Genomic DNA, 19,673 nt, shown 5'->3' with positions numbered 1-19,673 from the left:
TCCATGCTCTGTACACACACTGCTGCTCCATGCTCTGTACATACGCTGCTGCTCCATGCTCTGTAGACACGCTGCTGCTCCATGCTCTGTACACATGCTGCTGCTCCATGCTCTGTACACACACTGTTGCTCCATGCTCTGTACACACGCTGCTGCTCCATGCTCTGTACACACTGCTGCTCCATGCTCTGCACACACACTGCTACTTCATGCTCTGTACACACGCTGCTGCTCCATGCCCTGTACACACGTTGATGCTCCATGCCCTGTACACACGCTGCTGCTCCATGCCCTGTACACACGTTGATGCTCCATGCCCTGTACACACGCTGCTGCTCCATGCTCTGTACACACACTGCTGCTCCATGCCCTGTACACACGCTGCTGCTCCATGCACTGTACACACGCTGCTGCTCCATGCTCTGTACACACGCTGCTGCTCCATGTTCTGTACACACGCTGCTGCTCCATGCTCTGTACACACGCTGCTGCTCCATGCTCTGCACACACGCTGCTGCTCCATGCTCTGCACACAAGCTGCTGCTCCATGCTCTGCACACACGCTGCTGCTCCATGCTCTGCACACACGCTGCTGCTCCATGCTCTGCACACACGCTGCTGCTTCATGCTATGTACACACGCTGCTGCTCAATGTTCCGTACACACGCTGCTTCTCTATGCAATGTACACACGCTGCTGCTCCATGCTCTGTACACACGCTGCTGCTCCATGCTCTGTACACACGCTGCTGCTCCATGCTCTGTACACACGCTGCTGCTCCATGCTCTGTACACACGCTGCTGCTCCATGCTCTGCACACACTCTGCTGCTCCATGCACTGTACACACTGCTGCTCCATGCTCTGTACACACGCTGCTTTCCATGCTCTGCACACACACTGCTGCTTCATGCTCTGTACACACGCTGCTGCTCCATGCTCTGTACACACGCTGCTTCTCCATGCTCTGCACACACGCTGCTGCTCAATGCTCTGTACACACGCTGCTGCTCCATGCTCTGCACACACTCTGCTGCTCCATGCACTGTACACACGCTGCTGCTCCATGCTCTGTACACACACTGCTGCTCCATGCTCTGTACACACGCTGCTGCTGCTCCATGCTCTGTACACATGCTGTTGCTTCATGCTATGTACACACGCTGCTGCTCCATGTTCTGTACACACGCTGCTTCTCTATGCAATGTACACACGCTGCTTCTCTATGCAATGTACACACGCCGCTGCTCCATGCTCTGTACACACGCTGCTGCTCCATGCTCTGTACACACGCTGCTGCTCCATGCTCTGTACACACGCTGCTGCTCCATGCTCTGTACACACGCTGCTGCTCCATGCTCTGTACACACGCTGCTGCTCCATGCTCTGCACACACTCTGCTGCTCCATGCACTGTACACACTGCTGCTCCATGCTCTGTACACACGCTGCTGCTCCATGCTCTGTACACACACATGCTGCTGCTCCATGCTCTGTACACACGCTGCTGCTTCATGCTATGTACACACGCTGCTGCTCCATGCTCTGTACACACGCTGCTGCTCCATGCTCTGTACACACGCTGCTGCTCCATGTTCAGTACACATGCTGCTGCTCCATGCTCTGTACACACGCTGCTGCTGCTCCATGCTCTGTACACATGCTGCTGCTTCATGCTATGTACACACGCTGCTGCTCCATGCTCTGTACACACTCTGCTGCTCCATGCTCTGTACACACGCTGCTGCTCCATGCTCTGTACACATGCTGCTGCTCCATGCTCTATACACACAATGCTTTTCCATGCTCTGTACACACTCTGCTGCTCCATGCTCTGTACACACGCTGCTGCTTCATGCTCTGCACACACGCTGCTGCTTCATGCTCTGTACACACGCTGCTGCTCCATGCTCTGCACACACACTGCTGCTCCATGCTCTGCACACACGCTGCTGCTCCATGCTCTGCACACACGCGGCTGCTCCATGCTCTGCACACACGCGGCTGCTCCATGCTCTGCACACACGCGGCTGCTCCATTCTCTGCACACACACTGCTGCTCCATGCTCTGCACACACTCTGCTTCTCCATGCTCTGTACACTCGCCGCTGCTCCATGCTCTGTACACACACTGCTGCTCCATGCTCTGTACACACACTGCTGCTCTATGCTCTGCACACACGCTGCTGCTCCATGCTCTGTACACACGCTGCTGCTCCATGCTCTGCACACACGCTGCTGCTCTATGCTCTGCACACACGCTGCTGCTCCATGCTCTGCACACACGCTGCTGCTCCATGCTCTGCACACACGCTGCTGCTTCATGCTCTGTACACACGCTGCTTCTCCATGCTCTGTACACACGCTGCTGCTCCATGCTCTGTACACACGCTGCTTCTCCATGCTCTGTACACACGCTGCTTCTCCATGCTCTGTACACACGCTGCTGCTCTATGCTCTGTACACACGCTGCTTCTCCATGCTCTGTACACACGCTGCTGCTCCATGCCCTGTACACACGCTGCTGCTCCATGCTCTGTACACACGCTGCTTCTCCATGCTCTGTGCACACGCTGCTGCTCCATGCTCTGTACACACGCTGCTTCTCCATGCTCTGTACACACGCTGCTTCTCCATGCTCTGTACACACGCTGCTGCTCCATGCTCTGTACACACGCTGCTTCTCCATGCTCTGTACACACGCTGCTGCTCCATGCCCTGTACACACGCTGCTTCTCCATGCTCTGTACACACGCTGCTTCTCCATGCTCTGTACACACGCTGCTTCTCCATGCCCTGTACACACGCTGCTGCTCCATGCCCTGTACACACGCTGCTTCTCCATGCTCTGTACACACGCTGCTGCTCCATGCCCTGTGCACACGCTGTTGCTCCATGCTCTGTGCACACGCTGCTTCTCCGTGCTCTGTACACACGCTGCTTCTCCGTGCTCTGTACACACGCTGCTGCTCCATGCTCTGTACACACGCTGCTGCTCCATGCCCTGTACACACGCTGCTGCTCCATGCTCTGTACACACGCTGCGGCTTCGCTGCCGCTCCATGCTCTGTACACACGCTGCCGCTCCATGCTCTGTACACACGCTGCTGCTCCATGCTCTGTACACACGCTGCTGCTCCATGCTCTGTACACACGCTGCTGCTCCATGCTCTGTACACACGCTGCTTCTCCATGCTCTGTACACACGCTGCTGCTCCATGCTCTGCACACACGCTGCTGCTCCATGCTCTGTACACACGCTGCTGCTCCATGCTCTGTGCTCACACTACACACGCTGCTGCTCCATGCTCTGCACACACGCTGCTGCTCCATGCTCTGCACACACGCTGCGGCTCCATGCTCTGCACACACGCTGCTGCTCCATGCTCTGCACACACGCTGCTGCTCCATGCTCTGTACACACGCTGCGGCTCCATGCTCTGCACACACGCTGCTGCTCCATGCTCTGCACACACGCTGCTGCTCCACGCTCTGTACACACGCTGCGGCTCCACGCTCTGTACACACGCTGCGGCTCCACGCTCTGTACACACGCTGCGGCTCCACGCTCTGTACACATGCTGCGGCTCCACGCTCTGTACACACGCTGCTGCTCCACGCTCTGTACACACGCTGCGGCTCCACGCTCTGTACACACGCTGCTGCTCCACGCTCTGTACACACGCTGCTGCTCCATGCTCTGTACACACGCTGCTGCTCCATGCTCTGTACACATGCTGCGGCTCCATGCTCTGTACACACGCTGCCGCTCCATGCTCTGTGCTCACACTGCTGCTCCATGCTCTGAACATGCGCTGCTGCTCCATGCTCTGTACACACGCTGCTGCTCCATGCTCTGTACACACGCTGCCGCTCCATGCTCTGTACACACGCTGCTGCTCCATGCTCTGTACACACGCTGCTTCTCCATGCTCTGTACACACGCTGCTGCTCCATGCTCTGTACACACGCTGCTGCTCCATGCTCTGTGCTCACACTGCTGCTCCATGCTCTGTACACATGCTGCGGCTCCATGCTCTGTACACACGCTGCTGCTCCACGCTCTGTACACACTACTGCTCCATGCTCTGTACACACGCTGCGGCTCCATGCTCTGTACACACGCTGCTGCTCCATGCTCTGTACACACGCTGCTGCTCCATGCTCTGTACACACGCTGCTGCTCCATGCTCTGTACACACGCTGCAGCTCCATGCTCTGCACACACGCTGCTGCTCCATGTTCTGTACACACGCTGCTGCTCCATGCTCTGTACACACGCTGCTGCTCCATGCTCTGTACACACGCTGCTGCTCCATGCTCTGTGCTCACAATGCTGCTCCATGCTCTGTACACACGCTGCGGCTCCATGCTCTGTACACACGCTGCTGCTCCACGCTCTGTACACACTACTGCTCCATGCTCTGTACACACGCTGCGGCTCCATGCTCTGTACACACGCTGCTGCTCCATGCTCTGTACACACGCTGCTGCTCCATGCTCTGTACACACGCTGCTGCTCCATGCTCTGTACACACGCTGCTGCTCCATGCTCTGTACACACGCTGCTGCTCCATGCTCTGTACACACGCTGCTGCTCCATGCTCTGTACACACGCTGCTGCTCCATGCTCTGTACACACGCTGCTGCTCCATGCTCTGTACACACGCTGCTGCTCTATGCTCTGTACACAACCTGCTGCTACATCCAAAGACAACTGTAGCAGGGAAAGAAAGGGGGCGGTGCTGTGAGCTGCAGGATACCTGCAGATATTCTGGTGTCTCACCTTGTGCTGTCCCCAGACACTGCACCGGCCCTGGTCTGAGGGGGGATTCTGGGCAGCTGTAATCCCCTCCTGTGTTTGCCTATGTCTTGGTGACGCATCAGGAAAGATCGGGACTGTCATACACATGCAAGATTTTCGTCATAGGATGCCCTATCCATCTGCCTCAGCCGAGAACCCTCCAGCATGCGTAGGAGGCTATAGACACAGTGACTGACACTGACTGCTGGTGGTACAGCAACCAAGGCTGGATTTATACTTTTTGTACCCCTAGGCCAAATATATTGTGCCTCCACTTTCATGTGCAGCCCCCCTTCCCTGTGTAGCATGCATGTATAGCAGCCCCTCCCATTCCATGTGCAGCCCCCTCTTCCATGTGTGTCATCCATGTACAGCAGCCCCCCTCCCATCCCATGTGCAGCCCCCTCCTCTCTGTGTATCATCCATGTACAGCAGCCCCTCCCATTCCATGTGCAGCCCCCTCTTCCATGTGTATCATCCATGTACAGCAGCCCCTCCCATTCCATGTGCAGCCCCCCTTCCATGTGTAACATCCATGTACAGCAGCCCCTCCCATTCTATGTACAGCCTCCTCTTCCATGTGTAACATCCATGTACAGCAGCCCCCCTCCCATCCCATGTGCAGCCCCCTCCTCTCTGTGTATCATCCATGTACTGTAGCCCCCCTCTTCCATGTGTAACATCCATATGCAGCAGCCCCTCCCATTCCATGTGCAGCCCCCCTTCCATGTGTAACATCCATGTACAGCAGCCCCTCCCATTCCATGTGCAGCCCCCTCTTCCATGTGTATCATCCATGTACAGCAGCCCCTCCCATTCCATGTGCAGCCCCCTCTTCCATGTGTATCATCCATGTACAGCAGCCCCTCCCATTCCATGTGCAGCCCCTCTTCCATGTGTAACATCCATGTACAGCAGCCCCTCCCATTCTATGTACAGCCTCCTCTTCCATGTGTAACATCCATGTACAGCAGCCCCCCTCCCATCCCATGTGCAGCCCCCTCCTCTCTGTGTATCATCCATGTACTGTAGCCCCCCTCTTCCATGTGTAACATCCATATGCAGCAGCCCCTCCCATTCCATGTGCAGCCCCCCTTCCATGTGTAACATCCATGTACAGCAGCCCCTCCCATTCCCTGTGCAGCCCCCTCTTTCATGTGTAACATCCATATGCAGCAGCCCCTCTCATTCATTCTATTAATACCTGTTAAGGCTAAAGGCCGTCTGTCCACATTAACCCTACTTGACCTCTCTGCTGCCGCTGACCACACAGACCACAAACATCTCCTCTGTATTCATCTCTATTGGGATGGTAATGAGTCTACTAAGTAAAAGTCAGGTTTTTCGCAGGAAGAATATAGGTCAAGGGGGAGTAAAGCAGAGAGGTGGTCTTTATTAGCATTAACAATCATTAATGTATGCTTCGGTGGTCTTGTGCAGCTTCCACCCCACAGGGAAGAGGGTAAGCAGATAAAGGGATCAGAAGCTGAGATATAAATCTTACATTATGAGAAGATCACGGTAAAGGTGCTCATACATTATGTGATATTGCGGCCTGATCGATCTCCAGATTACATCATTTTCTGGCTGAAATCAGTCGAAAAGATAGATCGGATGTGCTGGAAGATCTTGGTTGCAAGTTGAGGAAGTTAGTGTCATTTGATTTCGGGATGATCAATGGACCCGACGGGGTAAAGTGCCCCCCTTGTGCCCGTGTTGTAAAGTCTCAATTCTCCGTTGGCGTAATTCCTAGCCTCCGCTGGTCACCGCTAGCGCCTGTACCTAGTGTGAGGTCACGTGCGCCCAGCCACGTGGTACCAGCACTCCTGCTGATGGCGAAGAGGCCAGGGCTCGCACCAGCGGACAAGTGAGACATTAAAACTAGAGATGGGAAGTTCGGATCTTTTCAATGATTCGGATGATTCGAATTGGATCATTGAAGAGATCCGGATCTTTGATCCAAATCTCGGATCATTTTACTACAGAAGCATTATGGGGGTGAAATGACTAGCAGGACAGGAGAAGGGGAGGGGGGTGGACACACAGAGAAGGGGAGATGGCGGACAGAGACGGGCAGGGAGTGGACAGAGAAGGGAGGAGGGAGGAGCAGAGAGCAGAAAGGTTTGCACGCAATACCCACATGCTGCAATCATATGCTTTATATATTTCACCTATATGTCCATCTGTATACTTTGAATGCAAACGTCGCACAGTGAAAGAAAGCATTACCAGAAGTGAAGTGCAGCTGTTGATGAGGATGATATTGCGCTGCAATCACAGTGCCTGCCCTGTCATTCTAGCTCGGTGTTGTGTCTGATTACGCTGCCTTTGGATTTGTGCTGCCACGCACGCATGCGCAGTACAGCCCGGAGGACGTCCGATGACGTCAGCGCGCCCGCGTGGGACGCAGAAGAGCCTGGCCATGGAGCGCAGAAGAGCCCGACCTGGCAGCCGGCCTGGCCAGGTCGGGTCGGCCACCGAAGACGACCGGAAGCCTCTGGAGCGGCGGCGAGGGCACATCCTGCCTGCCACGGGCTGGAGGAAGCCCCAGGTAAGTGGATAGGGATTTTTATTTTTTTCAAGAGTTCCCTGAACCTTCCCTTTAAGGTGTTGGGGAGGTTGTGGGCCCTGTGGCGCCTCTTAGTCTAATAGCAATCAGTGTGTGATGGCTGGGGTGGGAGGGATGGGGGGGGGGCGCACTTTGGTGTCTCAGCCTTGGGTGCTGGAGGAACTTGTCCCTGCTCTGGCTGTGCTTCTAGGCCAAAAGCTTCCCATGTGATCACTGTGCACAGCTAGGAACAGCCAGCCTATAATGAGCAGCACATTGCAGCCATTATGTGTGCTCTACACATATCTGGCAGTGGCACCCATGTCCCCTCTACCTGTCCCTGCAAGGCTGGCTCCTATCCAACAGAGCGATCCATCTCAGCTTCCAGGACCCCGCTGCCCGCTGAGAGGGGGGCGTGCTGCTCCTGGCCCCGCCCCCTTTGCGATCCGAATTACTCATTTTGATGATTTGGATGATTCGACTCACAAAAGAGATTCGGATCAAAGATCCGAATCGTTCATGATCCGGACAACACTAATTCAAACACACAGACAGGCATGAGGGGGGCACTTTACACCTGGAGGAGCGGCAGGTGGCAGGATCGTGTTAAAATAAACTGCAGATTGCTGGATAGCGCGTGTGGGCAGCCATAGATCCCTCTCTGATCAGATGCAATCAGAGAGGAACCTATTTTAAGGGTTTCAGCATGGAGCAAGCCTGGAAGATTGTCTGGAGGCCACCCTGATACCTTTGCCTGGTCACACTTAGAGGTATTTGTAGGATGCTGTCATTTTGGTGGTTGCCCTTGGTTACTGTCGGCACCGCGATCAAATGATCGCACTTGTCTCTTATCAGCTTTGATCTTCACACACAGCTGTAGCAGATCGATGTAGACCATAGACGCTCAAGCAGTTTAACTCCTTCCCGACCGCCTAACGCCATCAGGAATCGGGAAGGTGGCAAACTCAGGACCGCCTAATGCCGAAAGGTGTCAAGTCCTGGGGCGGGGTTTTGCAGGATCGGCGTGCGCGTCTCCGATTGTATGACCGTCATCAGTCTCCCAGCGGCGATCACCGTCTATTTACATTGTACAGCGCAGCGATCTTAGGCAGCGATGTACTGGGGACAACCGTGTCACTCAGCTGTCCCCTAGAGAGGCTGGCAACCCGATCCTCTGTCATAGGCTGATGCTTATCAGAGAGGATCGCTCTCATTAGTGCATGGGGGAGGGAGGCATGGGGGAAAATAAATAGTAAAAAATATACATTTTTATTCAAAAAATAATAAACAATTAAATTAATAATAATAAAAAAAACAGGAGCTGTAGCAGCGATCAGAGCCCACCAGCAGAGAGCTCTGTTGGTGGGCAGAAAAGGGGGGGGAATCACTTGTGTGCAGCGAGCCATTAAACTACAGAGCAAATATTTGTAAAAAATAGCCAGGACACTAGTGGGGGGTAAGCCTGCGGTCCTTAAGTGGTTAAGGAATGTTTTGGCTTCAATCAGATATACAGATATACATACAAGGTGTTCCTGTCGTCAGCATTCTTAGTTGCAGCAGACATTTTCCTCCTCAAAACAGAAGGAATTTGTGATAATTCAGGTTGGAGCGAGCTCTGAGATGTCCCCCACAATGCATCACTGCTGAATATGCAAATCACCCATTGTTGTCCCTGTAAGCTAGCCACACCCCCAGAACCACTGGAATGCAATGATGTGTCAGCTTGCTAATTGTACAGAGCTACAATAATCCAACATGCATACAGACTGTTTCGGATTGGTTGATCCTCATCAGTGCAAGGCATAGATTCATGTGGATCTATGGGGTAGGACTTGAAACACCCAGAGTTACAGATAACCCAGCAAGCTCATGGTGACCCAGAAATTCTAGGAGTGGATGTTCTGGTTCACCATGAGCTTGCTGGGCAATCTATAACTTAAGTTACAGCAGCAAAGTTAGAATACGGGTATTATTGTAGATGTTGATGCAGCAGCTTTGCAGTCAGCTTTGCATCAGGACGCTTAGCTGGGCTACATAAAGCAAAGAATAAGTATACCAGCGGAAAGTGAAATAAAGACCCATAAAACTGGGGATCCACATCTCCAAAAAGCATGACTGTTGTGTATTTGGCAAGCATTATGTTCTTATAAAGCTAGGTGTCATCCAGAGACACGGGTTTATTCCAGACCCCAGTATCTCTGTCAGTGGGAGATGCTACTCAGGAAATGGCGTGGGCAGAAATGTCAGAGACGCACGGGACCTTCTACGATGTGGCACATAGTGGCAATTCAGAACAAATACCAAAGATGGCGGTTCAGGTACCCTACAGAGGGGCACTTCTGGGTCATTTGCCCCTCAGGCTTTGGTTAAAAAATGCCAGGACGTTCTGTATCAGTTCTCAACTGCAGGTCTAACCCTCAAAGAGAGAGTCATTGATAATGGCCAATAAACTCTTCCAACAAACCAGTGACAGCACACATTGAACTGACAGTAAATGGGACAGCACTGCGCTGCAAAGCAAAATGCATCACAAGTGCGACCATCCGACTCCTGATGATCATGAACTCCTGGCGTCCTTGTGTACTGCACACACTATACGCATTACTGAAGTGCGCAAATCACAAAAGTGGAAATGAGGCCTTATATACGGTGACCATACGTCCCGCTTTACCCGGGACAGGTCCCGGATTCGGAGTCCCCTGTCCCAGGCTGCATGAGGTCCTGGGAAACGTCCCGTCCTCAGGACTCTGACCACCGTACTATTACATGAACTGGCAGCGGCGTCTAATAGATGCAGTGCCAGTTCATAGCCCGCAGCCCCGCTCCAGCCTGAGCCTGCATAATCTTTCGGGTTCCGGCAGGCACAGCAGGGCTACGGGAAGATGCCGTCTAAAGCCCTGTACTGGAGACTTTTTGTGTCTCCAGTACAGGGCTTTGGGCGCCATCTTCCCGTAGCCCTGCTGTGCCTGTCAGCGCAGGAGACTGCAGGAGGATCGTCCAGGAAGTTGCGCGCCAGAGGCCGGCCGGGACAGAAGACTTCTGCAGGTGAGTAAATTTCTTTTTTTTGCAAGTGAAATGTTGCCCACTGCGTTGTTTTCTGCTGAAATGTCGCCCAAATTGCGTTTGTTTTCTGCTGAAATGTCTCCCAAATTGTGTTTGTTTTCTGGTGAAATGTTGCCCAAATAGCGTTTGTTTTCTACTGAAATGTCCCCAAATAGCGTTTGTTTTCTGCTGAAATGTCTCCCAAATTGTGTTTGTTTTCTGGTGAAATATTGCCCAAATAGCGTTTGTTTTCTGCTGAAATGTTGCCCAAATTGCGTTTGTTTTCTTCTGAAATGTTGCCCAAATTGCGTTTGTTTTCTGCTGAAATGTCGCCCAAATTGCGTTTATTTTCTGCTGAAATGTTGCCCACATATTTTCTGGTGTCTGGGGTAACTGTTGCTGCATTTATTATTTAATGGTCATAGTTGGCTATATTTGCTGCTTTGGAGTTACGCTTAGGCTCCGCCCATACAATGTTATGGCCACGTCCATTTTTCGGCACCCCCTGATTCCCCCCACACTCGTTTTTCGTCACGCGCGCACCCCCCCCCCCCCTCCCAGGTTGGACCCAGAAAAATCTGGTCACTGTACCTCATATGCATCAAGATGGTCATTTCAATAAACATAACTGTCTCATTTTCCCAAAAACATACAGATAGATCAACTGGCTTCCCCAAGCTGACTGTAGGCAACGGAAGGGATTAGAGCGCGAGCAGAGCAGGATCATCTAGCAGGCAACCTAAGTAGGGGCCTGGGGCCCTTCTGGTAGGCCCGCTCCACCCATGATGCCAAGTGAGGCGACTTCCTCAGGCGGCAAAAGTTCGTGGACGGCACCAGGCAGAAACAGGAAGTGAAGAGAGTGCCTGGCCAACCTATACTGGTGGCAACTGTACCTGGCTACCTACCTATACTGAGGTTGTTTTGGGGGGGGGGGAGGGGGGGGGCGTAGCCTCACAAGTTTGCCTTAAGCAGCAAAAAGTCTAGAACTGGCCGTACCTATTGAGTGTCAAGGGACCCACCTTCTCTGACCTCTCTCCTCTTCAGCTTACCAAAAGGGCCACAAGGGGGTGCTATATCTACTTTACTGCCTAGGGCTCCATTTTAATCCCTCTCAGAGTGCGAGTTCCTATGAGGGACAGTTAAAGAGGAACTTCAGCCTAAACAAACATACTGTCATTAAGTTACGTTATGCTAATTAAAATAGATAGGTAATATAATCTCTTACCCACCCTGTTTTAAAAAAACAGGCAAATGTTTGTGATTTCATGGGGCAGCCATCTTTGTCATGGGGGCAGCCATCTTTGTCATGGGGGCAGCTATCTTTTTGGTTGAAAGGAGGTGACAGGAGGCATGAAACACAGTTCCAACTGTCCTGTGTCCTGATTACTCCTCCGAGCTGCGCAATCGCTAGGCAACGAGAACAACATCATCAGAAATCCCATCATCCTTTGCACAGCATCAGGGGAAAAATGCCCGGGCAGATTTCTTTGATGGGGCGGAGCTTAGTTTCTGGGCAGCTAAAAATCAGGCTTTGGTAAGAAAGACCAAGTTCTGATGCTGTAAAACTGTTAAAGAAACACCAAGCCTTTTCAGTGCTGCTGAGTAGATTTTTAGTCTGGAGGTTCACTTTAATGAGGTGAATGACTCCAGTAAAGCGGCGCAGAAAACGTCAGCGCTATATAAATGCCTCATCAAAACAACAAATGGTCGTAAAACAGCGCTGGAGTGACATAATCGTGCCTCATTACCGCCCTGGCATCCCATAAATACCCCCTATCAGTGCCCCTCGCAGGCCTCCATCACTCATAGCAGACAGAGCTGCCTTAAAGGGCTCTGACATGTCACCGGCGTCCCTCGCATTCATAATGACTCCTCGCATGGCGTGAATAACTCACTTGTGACAGACAAAGGCGCGCAATGAATGGACACCTCGGCTCCCTATCCTCCGGAGAGCACAAAGGCCGTTATCTAGCATGGAGTCAATGCTGCCGCTTTATGGACTGCGAGACACAATAATGTCCGGTGTGGCCGGGGCAGATCGTTACCGCCGATGACCCGTGCCGGAAACATTTACACACTTCAGCACGCCGGCGGACGCGCAACAAACGGGTCACGCCTTGTTGCTTTATGGACGTCCGCACAACAAACAGACGGAAAACAAGAAACAGACCTACTGAATCCGGATCAATATGGAGGAACTCCGGCTCCTTCCCCGGAACGGCTAATCAGGGTCGCCAAATGTCCGTCAATTTACAGGCGGAGCGCAAAAATGACCTCTTTTTTGCGTGCGCTGAAAAAGGCACCACGGTAACTTGAATGCCAGGTGAAGACGTTATTATAATATCTGTAAAATTACCAATTTTCTATTATTGGGCACTGGTGGCTAATAGCTGGTAGAATATCAGTACAGCAGAGTCCCTGGTATCCGACACCTGATACCAGATACATGTGCTGGCAACTGGCCTGAAAAGCACAAACCTCCCGCCCCTAAATACTTACCTGCCTTCCTGTAGCACCTAGCGGCTTTCCCTGTGCACGCAAGCCAGCTTGTCACCTGAGCCGCATCAGGTCATGTGACACTCCAACTTCCGTGCACGGATGCTGGGAGCCGCTAGGTGCTGAGGGAAGGCTGCTAGATGTCGCTGGAGGCTCGGTAAGTCTTTTAAAAGCTTCAAAACCTGCCCATTATCCATCATCAGGCATGCCGGTTAGTTGAGACTTCCGGGTGCATCAGTTCCGGATAACTCACACTTTGCTGTTATTTTACAAATCTCCTATCATTTTACCTACCTCTCTTCTGACACTATCCCTCCCTCTACCTACTCCTATACAAACAAAGATTTATCCTGTAGCATTCAAGCTTATCCTACATGCCTCCCTCCACATACAGGTGAAACCATCAAAAAAAAATTGAAAATCGTGCAAAAGTCTGTTTATTTCAGTAATTCAGCTTAAAAGGTGACACTAATATATGAAATAGGAACTCTCTGCAGGTGATTTGGATGAATTAGCTGATTAGAGTCTGACACTTTGATCCTAGAATATTGAACATTCTCACATTATTCTATTGGTCTGAGATTGTGATTTTGGGGTTCTCATAAGCTGTCAGCCATAATCATCAATATTATAACAAATAAAGGCTTGAAATATCTCGCTTTGCATGTAATGAGTCTATTTCATATATTAGCTTCACTTTTTAAGTTGAATTACTATAGTGGATCCGAGATAAACTTTTACCCATTGCATAATTGTGTTCCTTTCATATAGTTTATAGGGCATTCCTCAAGCCAAATACTTTTTTGTTTTGTTTTAATACTCTAAATTCCTAAACAAACCTCGCCCACAGCTTTTCAGAGAGCCTTGGCACTCAGTCCCAGGTAGCAAGGCCTTATGGGAGCTCAGTCTGGGCAGGAAGAGAAGGAGGTTAATAGCCAGAGATTTCAGAGGCAGAGGGGAGGAGGGAGGAGGAGGGAGGAGTGAAATTTTCCACAGGCAGAGAGCTGGAGATGCTATCAGCTTGCCTCAGTGTAGTGGGACAGACAGAACATGGCTGCTGTCATTGTAGCACAGGAATAAATAATCATAAACTTTTGAAGCTGTTTGCAGCTAGATTTGCTGTGTAAACTATCTAAACTTTAGATAAGATATATAGACAGGTTATTTATTATAGTTACTTTTTCATCTCGGATCCACTTTAAATAAATGGACTTTTGCATCATATTCTAATTTCTCGAGTTTCACCTGTACATCCAGAGTTTCATGTGTCCAGATCCTCAGCATAGCCAGTATGTGGATCGTCTTCTCCCATCTTGTTGGACGGTATTGGGGAGTTTGAAGTTGGAAAGATTATGAACAACAGAAGAAAGGGGAGGAGCCTGGCATTGTCCAATCAAGTGCAAAGCGTTTGGCCTTGACGGGATCTTCTGTCAGTAATGGCGTGTGAATGTTCATGATGGATGAAGGCCTTCCATAGAGCACATCTAGAGATCCCCAGTTTCTGTGCATAGGTGGCATAGGCGATTATGCACCAAAATGTCAATGTTCTGCTGCCTGTATAAATCCCCCAAGTGGCAGCACTGTGCTTGGCTGTTCCTGATATCCTGATGTGACCCGCTGTCCAAACAAAGTACCATACGTTGTCTAAATAGCAAACATGTAAGTGAAGTCAATGGAATCACTGTCCCCTTGCCTGCTCGCTGGGCTGCGGGCTCGGTCCTCACACCACTTGCCTGCTCGCTGGGCTGAGGGCTCGGTCCTCACACCACTTCCCTGCTCGCTGGGCTGCGGGCTAGGTCCTCACACCACTTGCCTGCTCGCTGGGCTGCGGGCTCGGTCCTCACACCACTTGCCTGCTCGCTGGGCTGCGGGCTCGGTCCTCACACCACTTGCCTGCTCGCTGGGCTGCGGGCTCGGTCCTCACACCACTTGCCTGCTCGCTGGGCTGCGGGCTCGCTCCTCACACCACTTGCCTGCTCGCTGGGCTGCGGGCTCGGTCCTCACTTTGCTCGGACAACTATTTATTTTAACTCTGTTTGTATAATAGGTGGACACTGCACACCAGGACCATCGCCTGCTTTCCTGTCTACTCTGCATTGCTCCGGGTCTCAGTCCAGCGTGTCTGACCATCCCTGGCCTTCTGCAGTGACCTCAGGCCATGTCCTGGCGTCTGCTTGTCTTCTCGGTGGCCAGAAACCTCCAGCCTCCCCTTCTGTCCTGATGTGACCCGGCTTTCTTGTCTACTCTTGGTGCATTGCTCCGGGTCTCAGCCCAGCGTGTCTGACCACCCCTGGCCTTCTGCAGTGACCTCAGGCCATGTCCTGGCTTCTCTTCTCGGTGGCCAGAGACCTCCAGCCTCCCCTTCTGTCCTGGTGTGACCCTCTTGGTGCATTGCTCCGGGTCTCAGTCCAGCATGTCTGACCACCCCTGCCCTTCTGCAGTGACTTGGGGCCATGTCCTGGCTTCTCTTCTCGGTGGCCAGAGACCTCCAGCCTCCCCTTTGCTCCTCATGTGAACACTATGGCACACGACAGGCGTGAACGAGAGTTCAAACAATCGCAGCACTTTGCGTGGGAGTTGTCAGGGATCGTAAAGATCCATTCCACCATGACAGTCGTTAGTGGGTCGCCAAGCGTTGTTTGTGTAATCACGTGCCTGTACGCACATTGCGAGATCGCAGAAACGATCGCTAAAAAAATTGCCAGTCGGAAAAATCGATAGTGTGTAGAGGTTGTCTGGCAGTGCTCCATCTAATCAGTGATTTCCATACTAACGTCCATTGTGGCAATCATGGCTACAGAGCCACATACACTCATAGTTCACCACCATACTGGTGGCAGGAAAACACACTGACAGGGAAATGGTCTGTCGTCAGAGCAAGCTGAGGGGAGTCATGGTTGCATTGGTTTATAACAGAGCCAACCATTTTTCCCTGCTTTCTCAGTTGGGGGTGAGCTTTATACTCAAACTGGTGTATGGGTCAGTATATACAGAATTTGCAGGAGGAGGTACTAAAGACATATGATAATAAAGTTATTTATATCGGGTGTGAAGGGTATATAATGTATATGAAGGGAACATGTGATATAATGGGGTATACATAGGGTGCGAGGGGTATATAATGTGTATAAGGGGCACATGTGGGGGTATATATGGGGTGTGAGGGGTATATATAATGTGCATGAGGGGAACATGTGATATAATGGGGTATATATAGGGTGTAAGGGGTGTATAATGTGCATGCGGGGAACCTGTGGGGGTATATATGGGGTGTGAGGGGTATATAATGTGAATGAGGGGCACATGTGTTATAATAGGGGTATATACCCTCACCTAAAGGATTATTAGGAGCACCTGTTCAATGTCTCATTAATGCAATTATCTAATCAACCAATCACATGGCAGCTGCTTCAATGCATTTAGGGGTGTGGTCCTGGTCAAGACAATCTCCTGAACTCCAAACTGAATGTCAGAATGGGAAAGAAAGGTGATTTAAGCAATTTTCAGCGTGGCATGGTTGTTGGTGCCAGACGGGCCGGTCTGAGTATTTCACAACCTGCTCAGTTACTGGGATTTTCACGCACAACCATTTCTAGGGTTTACAAAGAATGGTGTGAAAAGGGAAAAACATCCAGTATGCGGCAGTCCTGTGGGCGAAAATGCCTTGTTGATGCTAGAGGTCAGAGGAGAATGGGCCGACTGATTCAAGCTGATAGAAGAGCAACGTTGACTGAAATAACCACTCGTTACAACCGAGGTATGCAGCAAAGCATTTGTGAAGCCCCAACATGCACAACCTTGAGGCGGATGGGCTACAACAACAGAAGACCCCACCGGGTACCACTCATCTCCACTACAAATAGGAAAAAGAGGCTACAATTTGCACGAGCTCACCAAAATTGGACAGTTATAGACTGTTGCCTGGTCTGATAAGTCTCGATAGTCAGAATTTGGCGTAAACAGAATGAGAACATGGATCCATCATGCCTTCTTACCCATGGCCGGATTTCTGGCAAGGCCACATAGGCCATGGCCTAGGGCACCAGATAAACAAGGGGCGGCCTGCAGACAGTGGGCATTATTTGCAGGGCATTATTTGCAAGTGTCCAAACAAATGAAAGTGGTCAGGATAACTGCACTATTAGTACCATCTGGCATCTGCCTGTACTGTGCTACAGGCAGCTGCAGTTCGTTAACCAAACATTTGTGAACAGTGTGTGACTAGCAAAAAGCCAGACTTTGTCCAATGACATAGCAGCAGCTGCAGGCAGTTACAGAAGGCCGGGTCTCACACACTTGGTGTGGGGGATGAAAGGACCAAGGGCAGCACCAGCAAATAGTACAGAATACAGAAGGCAGCCTCTCACAGTACCCATTTCTTAATTATTGATTGGCCAGCGCTGTTACCCTGGAGACAGCAGTGGGTACAGGACTCACTTTTACATGTTGCTGACCCCACCCAATGTCCAATTGTGAGCCACTTTTGACTATGTGTGTGTGGTGGATGGCTCCCACCACGCCCATCACCTGTAGATCGCTTGATTGACCAGTTCCCCGTGTGACGTGATTGATTCACTTCATATTGCCATGGAGACCTCGGCACTAGCCACAATAGAGGACACCAGCGGCCCAAAAATGTTTGGATGGGTGTGTGTGTGGAGAGAGGTGGTAGGAACGGTTTCGGTTGGGGCGGCTGGTAATAGTCGGTCTTGGGCGGTAAGAAGTACAAATCCGGCCCTGTTCTTACCACTGTGCAGGCTGGTGGTGTAATAGTTTTCCTAATAATCCTTTAGGTGAGTGTATGTGAGGTGAGGGGCTCATGTGATATAATGGGAGTATATATGGGATGTGAGGGGTGTATAATGTGTGTGAGGGGCACATGTGATATCACAGGATTGTATATGAGATGTGAGGAGTATATATGGGGTGTGAGGGGTACACAGAGGATATTACACAGGCCTCAATTCACTAAGCTTTATCAAACACTTTATCAAACGTTTGATAATTTACCTCATGGGTAAAATCTAATTTTGAATTCACTAAAGTGTTATAGATTTATTGAACGTTTTATCAATAAAACATTCAATAAACCTATAACACCTTAGTGAATTCAAAATTAGATTTTACCCATGAGATAAATTATCAAACATTTGATAAAGTGTTTGATAAAGCTTAGTGAATTGAGGCCACAGTATGCTGAGCTCAGGGGACAGACGCTACAGATGGGAACCTGCGCGAAAACGAAGGAAGGGCAAGAGCCCCGATCTAAGATGGCAGCGGCAGTCTCACCTGCGAGGTTGGGCGTAGTATGGCGGCTATGGCTGTGACGTCACTACATATCCTCTGACTGACAGCAGTCTCAGCCGCTCACACGCTCAGGACGTCCTGTGTGACGTAAGGAGAGGCGGGATCGGGTAGTGGGGATGAATACGGAGGAGGCGGGGTGGGTGGAGTAAGATGGCGGCGGGCAGAGTGTGGGGGCGTGTCGGAGCTGTGTCGGGGGCTCTGGCTGTTACCCTGGGGGCGTATGGAGCTCATGGTGAGACCTGGAGGGCGTGTGTCCTCCCGCCCTGTTATCATTATTGTTATTATTTACCTCACTGCTGTCTTATACAACTTCCTGTTACTGTATTATTATTATTGTTCCTTCCTGAGTGACAGTCTGGCATATTAATGTGTCTTTGTGTCTTTACCTGTCAACGCCACGCCCCCGTGCCCTGCTGACACCACGCCCTATGCCCTGCCGATGCCATACCCCTGTGCCCTGGCTGCTGACACCACGCCCTGTGCCCTGCCGACACCACTCCCCCCTGCCCTGCATGCCGACGCCCTGCCGATGCCATACCCCTGTGCCCTGGCTGCCGACGCCACGCCCCGTGCCCTGCCGATGCCACTCCGCCCTGGCTGCCAACACCACTCCCCCCTGCCCTGGCTGCCGACGCCCCGTGCCCTGCCGATGCCATGCCCCTGTGCCCTGGCTGCTGACGCCCTGTGCCCTGCCGACGCCACGCCCCGTGCCCTGCCGACACCACGCCCTGGCTGCTGACGCCACACCCCGTGCCCTGCCGACGCCAAGCCCCGTGCCCTGCCGACGCCAAGCCCCGTGCCCTGCCGACGCCAAGCCCCGTGCCCTGCCGACGCCAAGCCCCGTGCCCTGCCGACGCCAAGCCCCGTGCCCTGCCGACGCCACGCCCCCCGTGCCCTGCCGACGCCACGCCCCGTGTCCTGGGAATGCCACCTATCCTGCGGATGCCACGCCCTGTATCCCGCTGAGGCCACGTCATGATGCCACGCATCCTGCTGCTGTCAATCCACATATCCCTCTGACATCACTTCCAGTATCCTGCGGACATCACACCTAGTGTCCTGCAGACGCCACACCCCATATCCTGCTGACGTCACTCCCCATATTTTGATGACGTCAGTTTCCGTATCCCGCTGACGCCACGCCACAGTATCCCGCTGACATCATGCCCCATATCCTGCTGACGTCATGCCGCTGATGTTAGGCCCCATAACCCGCTGACGTAATGCCGCTGATGTCGGGCCCCATATCCCACTGACGCCACACTGCGTATCCCACTAATGTCAGGCCCCACATCCCGCTGATATGCCGCTGTCAGGCCCTACATCCCGCTGACGTCATGCTGCTGTCGGGCCTCATATCCCGCTGACATCAGGCTCCTTATCCCACTGATGCCACGCCCCGTATCCCGCTAATGTCAGGCCCCATAACCCGCTGACGACATGCCTCTGGCGTCAGGTCCTGTTCCGCTGATACCACGC

At 52.0% G+C, this 19,673-nt stretch overlaps 2 protein-coding genes across 2 annotated transcripts in view; one reads left to right on the top strand and one right to left on the bottom strand.

Moving 5' to 3' along the window:
- Positions 1-18,220, bottom strand: part of NLGN2 (neuroligin 2) — a 476,375-nt gene extending 458,155 nt beyond the window's left edge. The window contains exon 1 of the mRNA XM_068273846.1: positions 18,177-18,220. The gene's annotated coding sequence lies outside the window, so the exon portion shown is untranslated. The remainder of the gene's footprint in view (positions 1-18,176) is intronic.
- Positions 18,221-18,338: 118 nt separating this feature from the next.
- The window catches only part of TMEM256 (transmembrane protein 256), a 49,686-nt gene continuing 48,351 nt past the window's right edge, over positions 18,339-19,673 (top strand). The window contains exon 1 of the mRNA XM_068273849.1: positions 18,339-18,426. Coding sequence (XP_068129950.1) covers positions 18,345-18,426 — 82 coding nt within the window. The 5' untranslated portion in view covers positions 18,339-18,344. The remainder of the gene's footprint in view (positions 18,427-19,673) is intronic.

Source organism: Hyperolius riggenbachi, chromosome 3 (genome assembly GCF_040937935.1).
Source record: "Hyperolius riggenbachi isolate aHypRig1 chromosome 3, aHypRig1.pri, whole genome shotgun sequence".
NCBI lineage: Eukaryota > Metazoa > Chordata > Amphibia > Anura > Hyperoliidae > Hyperolius > Hyperolius riggenbachi.
This window is presented reverse-complemented; position numbering and strand designations above follow the sequence as displayed.